We start from the raw sequence: 17,349 nt of genomic DNA, 5'->3' as shown, positions 1-17,349 counted from the left end.
ACACACACGTGGTAGGTTTTTTTTGTGCTGTTTTATTTTAGGGGACAATGTATGTGAAGGCTAAGAAATGAATGTTTTGCCCGGTGGGAGCCACAGGATACAGCCATGAATCAGACAGATGAAGGCATCTCCTCCAGCCTAGCTGGGCCTGGTTCCCTGAGCCCGTGGAAAGGCTGGACAGGGAGATAGATGGTGGTGTGCCAAGATGCCTGCTATCGGGCGCACACGGTAATGGTCAAGCCCTCCTCAAGGAGGTGATGAGGAATCTAGCTGGTCATGCTATTTTGCCCTCTCCTACCACAAGGCCTTTGTACCTGCTGTTCATTCTGCCTGAAAGCCAGTTGCCTCCATCCATCCCCAAGTCTTGTGGATTCATCTTGCAGGTCTCAAATCTATCCTTTCTTCCCTGCTGTCTATACTCTGTCATCAGGGTGAATCCCTGATGCCTTACGGAGCCTAAACTTTGTACAGTCTTGAAGGCCCCTTTCCAGAAAAAGAATAACAATTATGAATGTGAAATTACATACCTAAATAATTAAGGTCCCTCCAGAGTGTTGAGAAGGGCCTGGTGAGCGAGGGGCTAGAGCTTAAGCTTCCCTACTTCACAGGGAACCTGCTGTCTCTGGCTGGCATATCACGTGGTGTGTTTGCCCAACAGAGCCCTCGACACGCTTTGCAATCATGTTTAGTGGCGTGAATAGTTGATTCCTAGCCATCTCCACCCTGGACTGTAAGCTTCTTGAGGGGAGAGACCGTGTCCATTTTGCTCACCATTGTTCGTTTTCCTACTGTTTAGTCTAGTGGCTGGCATAGGAGAGTCCTCAGTAAAAGGATTTGAATAAATGAATCCTGAATTTTGAATCGTAATTGTAATCACAGTACTACTATCTCCCACTCATCAGGAGTCTACACTTGTCAGGCCCTGACCATGAGGACCGAGGGTACGCAGGGCGGGGGGTAGGTTGGAAGCCTCAGCCTGTGAAACATGGAAGAGAAAAGCACTCTGAACACTGGGAGTACAGGGAGGCTGAGGCTGGGGCGTCTCTGAGTCAAGGATGTGGCATCTAATTCCTACTGTCTACAGCACTGTGTCGCCCAGAATAAACATGACTTCATGAGCGGTAGGGATCCCCCCTGCCCCCAAACTAGTGCTTTGTAAGAACAAGCTGTGGCTTCCTAATTTTCCCTCTTGGGAAACAGAAACCCCTTCCTCATATACATATCCTCCCTGCCCAGCCATACTCTTAAACTAGTGGGCCTGGTGATTATTTTGTGCCCAGGGGACATCTGGCAATGCCTGGGGGCATATTTTGTGGTTACAATGGGCAGGTGTTATTACCAGCTAATGAACGGAGGCCAGGGATATTGCTAGGCGGCCTACAAGGCACACGACAGCCCCTCCCAGCAAAGAATTCTGTGGCCCAGAATGTCACTAGTGCCCAGGGTGAGAAGCCCTGCCTCAAACCCACAGGCTCCCTCTCCATCACTTTTCCTGGACATTTATAGCTGTTTGCTGTTTTCCTTTTTTTTTTTTTTCTTTTGTGGTACGCGGGCCTCTCGCTGTTGTGGCCTCTCCCGTTGCGGAGCACAGGCTCCAGACGTGCAGGCTCAGCGGCCATGGCTCACGGGCCCAGCTGCTCTGCAGCATGTGGGATCTTCCCGGACCGGGGCACGAACCCGTGTCCCCTGCATCGGCAGGCGGACTCTCAACTACTGCACCACCAGGGAAGCCCTTCCTTTTTTTCCCCATCCTTTGCCTTCTGTACTCCACACAGAACAGTGGGGGCAATGTTGGAAAGCTATTCACCAGAGTAAATGTGATGGAATTTCAGCCATACGTTCAGTCTATTCAAAACAAAATGAATATTTATTATAACAGGGGCTATTCTAGGCCGATGCATTGAATGGCTTGCAAATCTTATTCAAATACAAATACTGAGTCAGTAGGTCTGGGGTGGAACGTGAGAGTCTGCATTTCTAACCAGCTTGCAGCCTGAGAATCTGCATTTCATCCCAGGATGAAAACACTGGGCCTGGGAGCACACTTGGAGTAGCAAATTTCTTGGCACTTAGGATACAGCAGCAAAGAAAACAAAGACTCCTGCCCTTGGGGAGCTTCCAGTTGGGCTAGAAAGTGTACTGGACCCAAAGAAGGGTGGAGAGGCTGAAGTCAGAGGCACTCGGAGTCTTAGAAAATCAGCTGGAAGAGAATTTAGAGGATGTCTAATCAAACCTCCCCATTTTAGAGATTGGGAAACTGAGGCTCACAGTGGGGAAGGGAGCTAGTTAACATCACCCAGCTTGCTGTGCCAGCTTTTGGGCAGGGCTGTTTGATTCCTATTCCCCTGAATTATCAGGGTCCTTAGGAAGTTCTTGAGGGCAGAGCTCATCAGGGTGGGGGGATGGCCAGCAGCTTTAGAGGTTGCAGGCGTGGAAGTCTGGAGACTCCCACGGGATGGCCCCACTACCCTCCATGCAGGAAACCCTGATTTCCTACTTCACTCATGTCCATCCTGACACACCTGCAGACACTGGGATATATTTGGGGAGATACTAGATTCTTCTCACTGACCCTTGGCGTTTCTGCACGATTAAATTTGTAGCAAAGATAAACCAGGGTAAAATCCTGGGGAAGTAAATTCTAAATGAGTTCAGTCATTTGGTCAGCAAGTGGTAAGAGTAAACTCAAACAGAGTTCGGCTAGTCAAAACCTCTTCCTAATTGGGAGTGGAAGGAAAAATCCTGAACACACACACCAGCTCCTGTGGGCACCTTTCGGGGCTCAGCAGAACATAGCCATCAACCCAGAGCTTAGAGAACCATTTGCTTGGTGTTGAAAAGCAATTGCTTCCTCCACAGCTGGTACCCGGGAATGGAAACTTTTAAATTCATGCCAGTTCGATTGGAACAGTAGCAAATTTCATAGAGTAGCTAAAAAGAAAAGCAACAGCTGGTACATCAGGCATTAATAATATAACAAAGAAAGAAAAAAGAGAAACTTTTCATTAGTGCTTTTTGATGTCAATTTATTATTTATCCCTTCACCAATATTCAAACAGGCAGGCAGTCATAAAACATTCAAAACGATCTTCTAAAACAGTCAAGGCATCTGTTTTACCTCCGTTCCTTTTTAGAAACCTGGAAATCAGGAGCCCTGGCATTTAGAGAATACCTGTGTTTTAAAAAATAATATATATATATATGTATTGTATCAAAAATATTGTTTGAGGGGCTTCCCTGGTGGCGCAGTGGTTGAGAGTCCGCCTGCCGATGCAGGGGACACGGGTTCGTGCCCCGGTCTGGGAGGATCCCACATGCCGCGGAGCGGCTGGGCCCGTGAGCCATGGCCACTGAGCCTGCACGTCTGGAGACTGTGCTCCGCAACGGGAGAGGCCACAGCAGTGAGAGGCCCGCGTACCGCAAAAAAAAAAAAAAAAAAAAAAAAAATTTTATATATATATATATAGTTTGAGGATCACTACCTAGAAAGAGTTTAGTTTAAATTTTATCAATGGCCAGTAGGCAGGCAGACTACGGTTTGTAAAGGAAGATTCAATGTCAATCAGCAAAGTGTTGCTTCCAAAGTTTGGACTCCATGAGCATTACTTTGTGGAAACAAGGCATTGACAAAGCCCACTGTTTGGTAATTAGCATCCTGTCAAGTCTCTCCAATCAAGACCCGCAAGCTGCACCTGGTCCTAGTTAAAACACGCTTTGTGGGCAACTCTGATCTGACCCTCAGGGGCCCCCTGCCACGTGCAGAACTGCCTTCAGTGCGCAGCCATAACTACCAGTTACAAACTAAGAAGGCCTCTTCATCCAGAGGTTCTGAGAGCCTCTGTCTAAACCTAATGACCTGCCACACCACTTTAACTTCTGTGATAAACGTCCATCCTTGTGATGCAAACATCTGCTCCTCCCCGAAGAAGGTATCTCTTCCTGGGACAGAAGATGCCTCGCAAACAAAATCATTGTTGAAACAAACCAAATGAAACATGGAAAAACTCTGGAAAACAAAGACTGTAAGCGCCCTGTCCTCAGGACGAGACCAGTGGAGGAGGAGGTGGCCCTCCCCAGCTCGGCTACCCTTCATTCCTCTCCGGGGCTGGCGTAGAGGTCGTGCTCCTTGATGTAGGCGATGACAGCATCGGGGAGCAGGTACTTCACGCTCTGCCCTTGGCCCAGGGCCCGCCTGATGTATGTGGCACTGATCTCGTTCTGCACTGGTTCCCTGGCCAGGTGGATGTTGTCCTGGTACCTCTGCAGGATGGGCGAGCCCAAGATGTACCCCTTTGGGTCGTGCCCTGCCCGGTCCACGCACACCAAGCCGAACTTCTCCACTATTTCTTGGATGTGCGTGTCTTTCCAGAGGTTGGGGGTCTGGAAGGTCTTCAGGACATCTGCCCCGCAGAGGAGCTTCAGCTCAGGCACAGCTGGAGAAACAAGGGTGGATCCCAAGAAAGTTACAGAAGGGTCATGGCCAGGAACGATAACATCATATTCTGTTTGAAATTTTCCAAAAATGCTTTTCTTGGAATATATGGGGAAATCAACATCTCCGTGTTCATGACTTAAAAAGAAAAAGCGTGTAAATGAATCCGAAGCTACTTCAGGGACGTACAATTGTAATACTTTAATCAATAAATCTTTTAACATTGGCAAAATGCCAAGTAATACAAAATGGATTTTTTTTTTTTTTTTTTTTTTTTTTTTTTCCCCAGTGTTATACCACAAGGCTGTCTGTGGTTGCTGGACCCCATAGCAGAGTCCAAAGGCGGCTGTGCTGTACCTAGAACCCCGTCTTCTGATAGAAGGTGAGGTTCTTAAAGTCCGAGGACTAACAAGTCACTGCCTTTCTCAAAATCTATTTCAGCCCTAACACCTGGTATTTTTATAAGTACAATCTCATCCTAAAGGTTAATTATAAAGGATCTGTGGGTAACTAAAAGGTCTCTAAGACCCCAGCTGGTGACCTTTTCATCTGTTTTCAATAAAACAAAGCTCTAGAACAACTGATCGATGTGGCTAATCCTTTGGCATTTGTGCTACTAGAGAATGATGATTATGATGATTAAAGAATACTTAACACGTATTGGTTGTTTACTGTGGGCACTATTGCTAAGCGCTTTATGTGTTTAATCGCATTTGAGCCTCAGAACAACCTCAGAAGGTAGGTGTTATTGTTGGGCCCACTTTGCGGAGGGGGAAACTGAGGCACAGAGAGGTGCATGACTCATTTAAGCAGAGGAGTCAGGATTTAAATGCACACAGCCAGCCTCCAGCTGGGGCATTTGAAACCGCTGGGCTCTGCCTCCGCCTGCTGGCAGGAATTGTACATGCGTCACCCTGCCTGGATATTCCTGGCACCATTCCTGTTCAGGTCCCCTTTGAATGGGGTAATCGGAAAAGGAAAAACCAAGTCCATGCTAGAAGCAACCAGCAGGACCTCTAGTCCTTCTGGAAGCCGGTTCTAGCTTCAGTGAATGGCAAAGGCTGGGCTTCTAGGTCACGGGCATCTCTCAGTCACCCTGGAATCTCAGCTGGGAGAGGCTTCAGGGATACCAGCTGCTGGGGAAAACCTCATGTAAATGGTCGGTTTGGGCTCCTCTATTGTGAAACCTTCGAAGGGATCCGGACGTGGACCAGAGACATGAGTTTACAAACGAGCACCAGACCAGCCGTGCACTGCAAAGTGAGAAACTAGAGATGTCATGGACAGGTCAGAGTTCCGGCCTCAGTCGGGCACCGGCTGCTGTGGGGCTGGAGCTGAGATCCTTCTCTGGGCCTCAGTTTCCCATCCATGAAATGGTGGCACTGGACTTGTTTACTCATTTTAAAGCAGCAGATGTAATTACAGAAAACACACTTCAGACACTTTAGCAGCATAACTAGGACTCTAGTGCCAGACTTCTTAGATTCAAATCCTGGCTCTGCGGTTTGACAGCTGTGTGACCTCAAGTTTAAAATGGGGATATTAACAGTGCTTATCTCATAGGATTATCTTAGAATTGAATGAGCTTATAAATGTAAAGCACTTAGAACAGTGCTTGGAACAGAGCAAGTGTGACATATGTTAACTACTGTCCATCCGTCCATCCATCCATCCATCTTTACCTAGTTATCCACCAATCCATTCATCAGCACATCCATTCAGCACTTATGGAATATCTCCTAAGTACCTGGCCTTTTAAAATCAATAAAACTGCATTTAAAAATTATTCAATAACTTAGACCTTTTTCACTCATTTGGGCTGGTCCCATTGCTTACAACGTGTATGTGGATCCAAACTGCTCTGCACCTGTGAGATTTTACTCTAATTTCTTATTTATTTGACCATCGTAATGTAGCAAGAGACCACCGTTCGACCTTTCAAGCAATGGGGTTGCTGTTATGTGGTCTTCCTATGGGGGAGGTTAAATGATGTGCACTGAATTCCTGGGTCTTCTGGGGTCTGAGGCACACCACCCTGTTCCCACAGGTCAGGGATTCTCGTCCTGTGGATTTCCGTGGGAACGATTTCCACATATCCACTTCGATATTAGATATTGTTTGAATTCATTAACAATGACAGTGTGGAATATGATTCACTCTGAGCCCTTGCCCAGAAGAGACAAGTACCCACACCTGCCCCGTCCCCCAAGTCAAAGGCATGTCTGCGGGACTGGTGTGATGGCCATACGCGTCTCAGATCCCAACTCTGGGCAGTCCTGTCATCAGGCCCCCCAGAGGCATTCACATCTCCCTTTCAAATCCATTCACATCACTCTTACAAAATCTGCAGACCGAGTGACTCTGACTGTCTAAGTCCAAAGTCTGTAAGTCTGAGGTTTTGAATAAATACTGCCAATTTGGTTTGTCCTAACAGTGATATAGTGACATAAATAGATGTCCGTGGGCATTTGGGGGCAGTGTGCTTTTTGAATGGCCACAGGCTTTGGAAAGCAGAGGAAGTAGAGATTAACACAGAAAGTGGGAGAAGCACCACCAGGACCTTTCCCTGTGAATGTCCAGTTGCCCTAACTCTTTGACATCAAAAGCACCAACCCTGAGGCCAGTCAGCCCTGGGTTCTAATTTCAGATCTGCGAGGAGCCTGGGATGGTTATAGCTGGTGGGCCTGTTTCCTCAGCTGTAGTAGGGATAATAAAGCCTCCTTCGGGAGTTATGGAAGTTGAGTGATGGAGAGAATGCAATGGAAATCTCCTGCTTAGTGCAGGCACCGAGGGTGGTGTCCGGAGCACAGGACTTCTGGGTCTAGACAGGACACCCAAGATGCAGCCAGGTATTGGCAACTGAAGGGTGGCACCCAAATTAACCTTGGAACAGTCAGTGTGAAATGGAACCAGATGAAGCGTCTGCTCTGGTTGTATGAAAGGAGAATGGGGCTGAGCTGTGCTCGGGCCCCATCAGCCAAGGCAGGGACCACATTCACAAGCGACAGAGGCGGCCTGTTAAGGGACTGAGGCATCATCCACCCCAAAGCGTGACGCCCAAGCAGCCCGGGACAAGGCAATTCACACGCCTCTGGATGAGTCCAAGGAGGACTGCAAATCACAGGAGTGATGGGCAAAGCAGGGCTCCGGCGGCCAGAAAACGCTGAGCTCAGTCCCAGAGGAGAACAGCGCGTGACAAAATACACGGCACACAAAATGGTCCTTTAAAAACGTGTCACTAGTAACATACAAGCGACCTCATCAAAAGCCAAACTTACGGTGAGAAAAAATCACCTGCCTTTTTGAAATTGCTCTAGTTCTTTTTTTCTGATGACAAACATGAAATCAATGTCAATTATGGGACGTATGGAAAACACATAAGTATTTAAAGTAGAAAATAACAGCAACAATAATTCTTTCTACAAAAAACTCAATATTTTGGTGTATTTCTTCAGTCTTTTCTATTTAAACATGCAAATAGATGTGAAAGTATATTTACATATTTTTGTATACTTGAGATTACACAGTATTGTATCCTGATTTTTTCCCATTCCCCTCCTAAGTGTTTCTCCATATCATGAAAACCTTTTGTGTGGATTCTTCATCCTATATATACAGAACATCCTATCTACATCCTATATATACAGTGTAACTTACTTATACATTCCCTTACATTTAAACACTAAGGTTGCTTTTATTTTCTGCCATTATAAAAATTGCCACGCTAAACATCCTTCTGCATGTCTTCATCCCAATTTCTAAGTATCTCCTCAGCCAGGTTCCTAGAAGAGGAATGTATCAAGCAAAGGGCACACACATTTTTAAGGCCTCTGCTATATTTTGGTAAATTGAAAAGCTCACTTTTCATTCAATGCAAACTTCCTTTTTTTTTTGCGGTACGCAGGCCTCTCACTGTTGTGGCCTCTCCCGTTGAGGAGCACAGGCTCCGGACGCGCAGGCTCAGCAGCCATGGCTCACGGGCCCAGCCGCTCCGCGGCATGTGGGATCTTCCCGGACCGGTGCACGAACCCGTGTCCCCTACATCAGCAGGCAGACCCCCAACCACTGCACCACCAGGGAAGCCCTAAACTTCCTTTTTTAACAGTTACTTTGGAAGAGAACAAGATGAGTAGGATTTAGGGTTTGAACAGAGAGAAAGGGGATAAGGAACAAACCCCCAACATCATAGGGCCAAACAGAGCAGACTAGTAGCCCCCTGGAAAGATAAATCCAAAAAGAATGCAGGGTGAGCTTTGGCGGAGGGAAAGACTGGTTTCACCACAGGGAAGTGGGTTCCAATCTGGGCCTCACAGGACAGACAGGTTTTCAACAGGGAAGCCAAGAAGGGAAGGGGGAGGGGGGGCACACCAGGCAGAGACAGGGATTCTGGAAGCATCTGCAGAGAGCTGAGAAGCTGGGAGCCTAAGCATGGCCTTCCTCCTACCTCACTGGAAGCTACTCCCTTCCTTCACTGTGGGCTCCAGCATCCCGAGCGGCATGGAGTGCCCAGCACTTCCTGCCTGTGTGCCTTACTCAGCCGCCCCTCTGTCCCCGAAACATCCCCAGCCCCAGATAACCTGCTGATCCCATGAGTCATGGTGCAGGCGTCACCTCCTCCAGTCCCCCTAATCCATGTCTGGACTCACTGCCATTCACAGCCTGTCTCCAGCTCAGGGCAGGGGCTGGGCACCGGTCTCTGTTCTCAGCCAGCATCTCTAGAACCCTATTAGGAGTGACTGCTGAGCCAGAGGTGATTCAGAAAGAAGGCAGAGGGCTGAGAATGCACACTGTGTGCTGTGCTCGGGACTGGGGGACAGATGAGGTGCCCATGCTGGCAATGGAGGGGGGCAGACAGGGAGACCAGGGGAGTGTAATAAACATTGTAGAAGCTGATCATATAGGAGACTCTGTAGCTCCTTCTTTCTTGGATTCCCACTGTAGTGCACAGTTCCCCAAACTGGCGGTAAAGCAGTTCCCCAGCGGGCTTATTAAATATCCAGAGTCCCAGGCCCCATTCCCCCTCAGCAGGTCTGAGGCGTGGCCTGGGAATTAGCATTTCTAACAAGCCTCACAGGTGATTCTGCTGTGAGTGAGCCTTTGGCCAGCATTCAGGAACTGCTGCAGGAAACCTTTAGGGCATTTTCAAGTCCTTTTAATTAATTGATTAATTAATTATAAACATCTATATATTCTTTTTCAGATGTTTTTCCATTATAGGTTATTACAAGATATTCAGTATAATTCCCTGTGCTATACAGTAGGTCCTTGTTGTTTACCTATTTTATATATATAGTAGTGTGTATATGTTAATCCCAAACTCCTAATGTGTCCCCACCCACCCTTCAAGTCCTTTTAGAAGAGTGTTTCCCAGTCTGTGTTCTGGGGAGCACGGGTTCTGAGAAACACTAATCTGCATTAAAAAGACTCCCATGATTAAAAAGTGCTAAGCACGGCTGCGAGCCTCTTCCCTTTCTTTCAGAGTCACAACGCGCATCAACATAGTAAAGGCTCTGAAAAGTCCTGCAGTAAAGACACCACTTTAAGTTTGCTTAACCGTGACATTCTGGAGTCCTTCTAATAGGGAAATAGTGTCCCACCAACTAAAGTTGGGAGAGCCGCTGGAGTGTTGGCCCAGTGGGACCAGCGATTCCCTGCTCATGGCACATCGTGCCCCCCCATCACTGTCGCTGCTGCTTATGTGCCTGAGGGGCTATGCATTTGACCCCCGGTACCAGGGCTGCCATGGGAGGTACTCTGAAATCACGGCTGACAAGATTCCATCAAACACCAGGAGTTGACAACAGGGTAGAAACCCAGGGCTACAAATTAAAAGGCTAATCCAAATCGACTTTACATGCCTTAAAAAATAGGTTTTTCCTCTTCCAAGTAAAACACCGAGTAACACTGCTATGAAGTATTAGTTTAAGGGAAATAATGGCACATTTTGTTTCCAAAAAGACTAAGGCTTTCAAAAGCGGCCCAGCAGCACCCGGAAGTTGATCTCTGTGTAGCCCTGACTGTAATCCAGGTCACGAGCCCACGTCACAAGTGTAGGTAAACTCCTTTGGGGCAGAAAATCCCAATTTAGCATAACGATTTACAAGGGATGGTTAGTTGACCTTTCAACGTGGGAAGTGTCACCCCTAGCAGGCTTCCAAAGCTCTTATCTGTGCCCAGAGGGCTGTGACTCCCGAAGCCCTGACATCTCACCCTCCCACAGAGGAGAGGGTCAGCACCCACCTGCGGGGGCTGGAGAGTCAGCCTTGCCTTGGTCCAGGCCTTCCTTCCAGGGCAGAGATCTGAGCAGTTCGCTGTGATGATGCCTGTGTTGTAAGCATATGGGTTCAGGGGGCATCCATGTGGCCTACAGTCCCCCCAAACCACCCGGGGGGGGTCTCTGATTTTAAGTCTCAACCTGCTTTTGTCCATTTTAGGTAGCTCATTCCATAAATATTTGCTGAAGGCCTACTACGTGCCAGGCCCTGTGCCAGGTGATGCGTCTGGGTCCTCACAGACCCCCGCGTCCAAGGCAGCTCACAGCCTTCTGTGAGCCCCGACTGAAAGGAGGAAATGAGCAATTTCTACTCTTTTAGTATTTTCTTTCAATACTTCACTTTTTACAAAAAAACTGAATAGGGATTACAGACCTGGACTATTAGAATCAGACCTGAGTTCAAAATACAAATTTTCAGTTGTAAAGCTGGGATAATACACCTACTTTTTAGACTTTTGTGGAGGTAAATGAGCTAACACACAGTAAGCACTGGCACAGTGCGTGGCCCACAGCTGCCTCTCAAGATAGAGGCTCTCTCGGATCCTGGGCTAGTACTTTAGAATTTGACAGGGTAATGCTCAGAGCCTGGCTTGGAGCCAGACTGCCTGGGTTGAATCCCAGCTCCCCCGCCGGCCAGCGGTGGGACCCCGGGTGGGCGGTTTCCAGTCTCGGCACCTGCAAAACGAGGAATGATGACAGTGCCGGCTTCCCATGGATGGTTATGAAGATGAAAGGAGTTATACATGCAAAGCCCACCAAGTGGTGTGCAGCACAGAGCGAATCTCATTACATGTTAGCAGTTCAGATGTGATTAGACTTACACCCATATGGCAGGCCCGGCTCGTTAAGCAATCTATCTTCTGCAAATCAAGAGATACCTGCGCCGCCTTCTTTTTAACAGAGCACAGGTAATCACTATGTCTTGTATCAATTTGATCTTCCATCTTCCACCTCCCGTATTAACTAGAGCTGTGTCTGGGAAGGAGAAGTGCCTGGTGGGAGAAGCATGTGTTTGTAGCCAGAGTGGCTGGGTTCAAGTTTAGGCTCTCCTGCTTGTACGAGCCTGGGTGAGTCACAAACACCCTCAGGGCCTCACTGACCTCTGTTAATTGCTCAGGAAAGTTAATGCCGGCCTTGTCTACCCTCAGTATCACAAGGCCATGAAGGCCAAAGGCTTCTCCCCGGCTGGGAAGTGGCTGAATGCTGAGTATTATTTGGAGTGGGTGAGATTGCCTGGGTTGGAATACTGGTTCCAACTAGGAGCTGTGGAATCTTGGTGGGTGCCTTAAGCAATCTGCCTCCGCTTTCCTCATCTGTAGAATGGCAGACAATGACAGTACCCGCCCGAGAGAGCTGTTGTGAGGTTGAATTAAAGAGCTTAGCACAGCCCATCCACAGAAAAGTGCCCAATCAACGTTAGCTGTTATTAGTATCCTTACTCTCAGTCTGTCTTCCCCACCAGATTGTGAACAAGGAGCTCATTTAATTCATCCTTATATTCTTGGTACCTAGGGAACTGCTTCGTAAAGTCAGCTGAATTCACGAAGGATGGACGGGGGATAAATACATACATTTAATTCAGGTCCAGATTCCCTCCTGATGGTCTCAAGAGACTCAGCTGAGTCTTCTCAGGGCCTCGCTGGACTCGTCTGTGTTTCCATTACTGTCTTATTGCTTTGGTTTTAGAAAGCTTCACCTCTAAGGATTCACTCCCGGGTTAGTCTGGAATCTCGCATCAGACTGAAGTAGGTTTGGGTCTCACCTCCACTTTCTCGCTGTAGGACTTTGAGTATGTTGCTGACCCTTTCAGAACCTCTGTTTCCTCATCTGTGAAATGAGGCCAAACTCACCTACTTCTCAGAGTTGCTGAGCTGACTAGCTATTATATACCTGGCACACATAGTAGGTGATCAATGAAAGCTGGTATTATTTTATTTTACTTCCTTGACGCTCCTGGTTCCAGTTGGCCCTACTTTGAATATCAGCTGGAGCTCTGAACTCTGGTGTGCAAATGATTATCTTTAACGCCAAATGCATCGTCCTCACAGACCTCCACTCCGCCTGTGTTGGGTGGGAGGTCTTCTTCCTCTTGTTGCCTGCCTGAGGGTTACCCTGGTGTGCCCAGCCTTGGGCCTGATGACTGCCCCTGGCAGCATGTTCTCTGTGTCCTCAGCAGCCCCTGGTCTCCAACAATACCCAACCAGAAGGCCACTGTGGCAGAAGCAGAGTCAGCCACATCGTGGTCCCGCCCGTAGATCACTGGTTTTGAAGATGGCCGTAAGCATGGCTTCAGAGTTCAACAGAATAGGGCTCCACCACTTGCTTATTTGTTGTGCGACTGTGGTTAACTTAGCCTCTCTGAGCCTCAGTTTACTCATTTGTAAAATGAGGACGACATAAGAGCATGTTTGCCAAGGGGCACATGAGCTGCTGCTGGACCACATCAAATGGCATCGCGACCGAGGCCCTCCCCCAGAATGGGGAAAGGGCAAGTGAAATCAGTTATCAAGTGCCCTAAAAGCATGAAAGCTGGCCCAGATTTTTTAAAAAATTAGAGTAAAAATAAAAAACCTAATAAGGAGAAAAAGAACACTCAATAAGCCCTACAGTGAATTGACTTCATAGTGACATATGTCACTGTCACCATGATGCAGATTCACTGCTGAGTCCACCAAGAGGACACTAAATGGAGCAAAGGGTGGGGTGGATTTCTACAATGCTTCTAGAATCACCTAACTTGACAATTTTAACCAGACTTTCAATCTTAAAAAAAAAATGCTTTTGGTAATTTGAGGAAAACATTAGTAATTAAACAAATTTTCGAATGAAGCCCACCCCAAATACTGACAAAAAGTCTTAATCAGCTATCTTATAAAACAGTGTTGACTATATCAGTGGGTTCTCAACCTTGGCTGCACAAAATAAATCACTTGGGGGCCTTTAAAAGTACCCATGCCGAGACCCTGCCCCAGAAAAATCCAAATCTCAGGTAAGGAAGGGTGAGCGTTTAGAAATAGCTTCCCAGGTGATTCCTACAGCCAGGACTGAGACCACTGGTTTGGACTCACCCCGGTACTAAGCATAGGGATGATTCACACACTTGGTGACTGAGGCTGTGGATCTCAACCCTGGCCTCACGTTAGAATCACCAGGGAGCTCTTAAAAATCCTAAGGCCCCGTCCTAGACCAATGGCATCTCAGTCTCTGGGGTAAGACTCAGGCTTCCGTACTTTGGAAAGCTCCCTAGGTGATTCAAGTTGCAGCCGGGGCTGAGAAGCACTTGTCTAAAGGGTACAGTTAAAAAAAAGAAAAAGAATGTGTCCTGTAAAATCTTAGGTCTGCATTTTGCAGCAGGTTATTAATTACGTGGTACTGCAGTCAAATCCTACTTACCTGTGAATGGCTTATCTGTTACGAGGAGACATTATGGGCCCGTTAGGGATGCAGGGAAGGTAGCTAACATTATTAAGCACCTACTATAAACCAGGTGCTTTCCGCCATCATCTCACGTAGTTCATACAGTATCCCAGTGAAGTAGGTGGTGTCAGCCCCATCTTAGTAGGTGAGGAATTGAGGCTCAGAGAGGCTAACTCATTTACATCAAGTCATTTCGATAGTAAATTTGCCTCCAAGATCTGGGCCCGAGGCCACACTGCCCCGCGCAGGGTGGAAAAGGAGAGCGTCTCTTTGTTTCTGACTACATATTAAAGCTAAATGATTTGTTGGGTTCTCTGATTTGTTTCTACTCCCCTCTGTTAGCCTAGATAAATGAGAGCTGACTACACTGTTTATTCGAAAAGGGTGATCTAGGTGTAAATTTATTACTTAAGTTAAAAAAAAAAAGAGAAGCATATATCTAACAATTATTTCATATTTGCTCTCCTTCAACTTGACAACAGATTATGCAGTAGCACTGTAACTGCTGAATGCTTCTAGCTGGTTCTTTCCCCAGTAAAGGGTAAGTAATAAGAACCAGGATGTGGAAACTAAATGTTTACCTTTGCTTAAAAATGCAAACATTTTTCTCCCAAGTGACTTTGAAGATCAGTAAAAAATAAAAACCAATCCAAATTATGGACAGGGCTGTCAATCATTCATCCTGGTCCCTTGTGTCTCCTATTCTCTGACAGTCCTAGTGCTTCCACATAGATCAAGACACAGCCCACAGTTTGCAATCCCTTCCAGCAGAGCCGGCTGTCATTAGTGAAGGCAGGCCCACCTCACAATCCCCTCTGACAGGCAGGACAAGTGGGACTTCTTGCTTCTCTAGCAATCTCCCAGGAAAGCTTCCCAGACAAAAGTCAGAGACCCACTGTCCTAAGATACAGGGCTGTTAAACGGCTGCATTACTTATGCTGAATGCTAATAGCAGTTCTAAAAGAAAACAAAAAATCCTGTGTAATTGTTTCTAGATTCATAGTTTTTTCTTAAAGTCTAGATTTATAGAACCTATAGGATTTGTACACTCGGAAAAGATGACCTATTATGTAGATGCAGTTTTCAACCTAGTCAGTGATGACAATAATAAAGGGTCTCACTTACTGAGTGTGATGATGTGGTTCCGGGTCAGAAAAGTGATTTACATTTTCACATAATGCTCATTGGGTTATGCTGTCCCCGTTTTGCAAGTAAGAAATGTGTCCCAGAGAAATGTCATGTGCCTAATGTCACACAGCTACTGAGTGGCGGCCCTGGAGCCGAGATGCTACAACCCTCTGAAACAAGACGGGGCTTTCCCACAAAGTGTATCCTGAAGGGCAGTGGTTTGTGATTTTTTCACTTAGGACCTCTCTGAGAATGTGAATCTGTTGGTCTCTCTCCCTCTAAGGAGAAACACTTGCAGGATTTGGGTGAGAGGGGCTGACTGAAGCCCCACTCAACACTCCATCCCTGCCTGTCACCCTGTGGACTCTGCAGACGTGACCGCGGCCCCTGCTCATCCCAAGGGCATATGCCCACCGTTACCTCAGCACCTTGACTGTCTCCATCCACTGCACCTGCTCACTCTCCCAGGGGTCCACCTGGATCCAGTCGGACGTCTGCAGGGCCAGCCGGGCCATGGCCACCCGGTGCCGGGCAGCCACGAGGTCCTTCTTTCCGTAGTTGTCATTGACAGGAGAGATGATACCCCCGATCACCTGGTACCTGCCTAGGCAGCAGAGAGCAGTGGTGTTGCTGGTACAGGACTTTGTCACCTGGCAGCTGGAATTCAGGCAGGTGCTAAAAATCTTGGGGTCTCGTCCTGAGTGGGATCAGACCCTAGCATTCTCTGCTGGGCGGGCCAGCTCCCTTGGGCCAGGTAAAGGTGCTACCTCAGGAACCACGTGCCTCTCCTCCAGAGGCTTCTATACCCTGGAGTAGCTGAGAGCATGCCGTGAGGGTGGAGCTGAGGCAAGGCTCCCAGATAGCAATGTGGACGGTTAGGGTCAGAATATGTTGGAGGAACACGATGACTCCCCCTGCCTGGGACTTACAGGGGCACTACTGTCCTCTAATCATATTTGGGACAACAGTTACACATGGTTTCTTAGCTCAAGTAGGGGATTTTGTGGATCAAAGAGGAAAGCATGACATTTAGCCTGAACCAGGTGGGTGGGTGACGGGATGTAGGCTCACTGCACAGGCCCACCATTGGCTTTGGAGGACTATGCTGTTAAGGGAATGGGAAGGCCTACTTTGGAAAAGATGTAAGCTGTCTTATGAGAGATGTTGCATGGCTCAGTGACTGAAGAATGGGGCATTATAGGTTTAGAGCTGCAGTGAATTGTAGAAGCTACAGAGAACCACCATGGAAAGAGTATGAATGGGTCTCAGAGAGACGGTGGCTGGAACTTGGGTGAAGCTCTAGTTCTATCACTCACTAGGATGTCTTAGGCAACTTACCAAGCTATTTGCAAAAATAAAACACTTAGCCATTTGAACTTCAGTTTTCCTACCTGTAAAATGGGATAATGCCTGCTTGGCAGGACCTTGTGGTAAGGACGAAATTAGATAATGTTTATGAGGGGAGATAATATTTTGACTTCGTATATGATACATTTAAAAAAATTGTGTTATAAAATATCATATGCATATAAAAGGGCATAGAGTTTGACAAAGAGTTATAAAGTATATCCTGTTCTAATCCTCACCTAGGTTAAGGATCAGAAGTTCCCTATCACAGCCTCCACACTCTGATGGAAGCTCATCACTATTTTTACTTTTATAATATTAATTCTCTTGCTTTCCTTTATAGCTTTACCATGTATTTATGCATCCTTAAAAAACACAGGTTGATTTTGCCTGCTTTTGAAACTTTTAAATATGGAGTCATACTCAACGTATTCTTTCATTAAGCCTTTTTCACTTTGATAAAATTCATGTAGTCCGGGGCTTCCCTGGTGGTGCAGTGGTTGAGAATCTGCCTGCTAATGCAGGGGACACGGGTTCGAGCCCTGGTCTGGGAGGATCCCACATGCCACGGAGCAACTAGGCCCGTGAGCCACAACTACTGAGCCTGCGTGTCTGGAGCCTGTGCTCCGCAACAAGAGAGGCCATGATAGTGAGAGGCCCGCGTAACCTGATGAAGAGTGGCCCCCGCTTGCCACAACTAGAGAAAGCCCTTGCACAGAAACGAAGACCCAACACCACCCTAAATAAATAA

At 47.2% G+C, this 17,349-nt stretch overlaps 1 protein-coding gene across 4 annotated transcripts in view; it reads right to left on the bottom strand.

Annotated features, from left to right (window-relative positions):
• Nucleotides 1-3,009: 3,009 nt before the first annotated feature.
• Nucleotides 3,010-17,349, bottom strand: part of NMNAT3 (nicotinamide nucleotide adenylyltransferase 3) — a 116,781-nt gene continuing 102,441 nt past the window's right edge. For all 4 annotated transcript variants that reach the window (XM_073803770.1, XM_019934261.3, XM_019934260.3 and 1 more), the window contains exons 3-5: nucleotides 15,672-15,855; nucleotides 10,673-10,755; nucleotides 3,010-4,433 (exon numbers count right to left, since the gene is read on the bottom strand). In XM_073803770.1, the coding sequence (XP_073659871.1) occupies nucleotides 4,090-4,433; nucleotides 10,673-10,755; nucleotides 15,672-15,855 (611 nt within the window). In that variant the 3' untranslated portion in view covers nucleotides 3,010-4,089. The remainder of the gene's footprint in view (nucleotides 4,434-10,672; nucleotides 10,756-15,671; nucleotides 15,856-17,349) is intronic.

The sequence above is a fragment of the Tursiops truncatus genome, chromosome 4 (genome assembly GCF_011762595.2).
Source record: "Tursiops truncatus isolate mTurTru1 chromosome 4, mTurTru1.mat.Y, whole genome shotgun sequence".
NCBI classification, from domain to species: domain Eukaryota; kingdom Metazoa; phylum Chordata; class Mammalia; order Artiodactyla; family Delphinidae; genus Tursiops; species Tursiops truncatus.
Note: the sequence above shows the minus strand (reverse complement) of the source record. Positions and strands in the feature narration are given on the sequence as shown.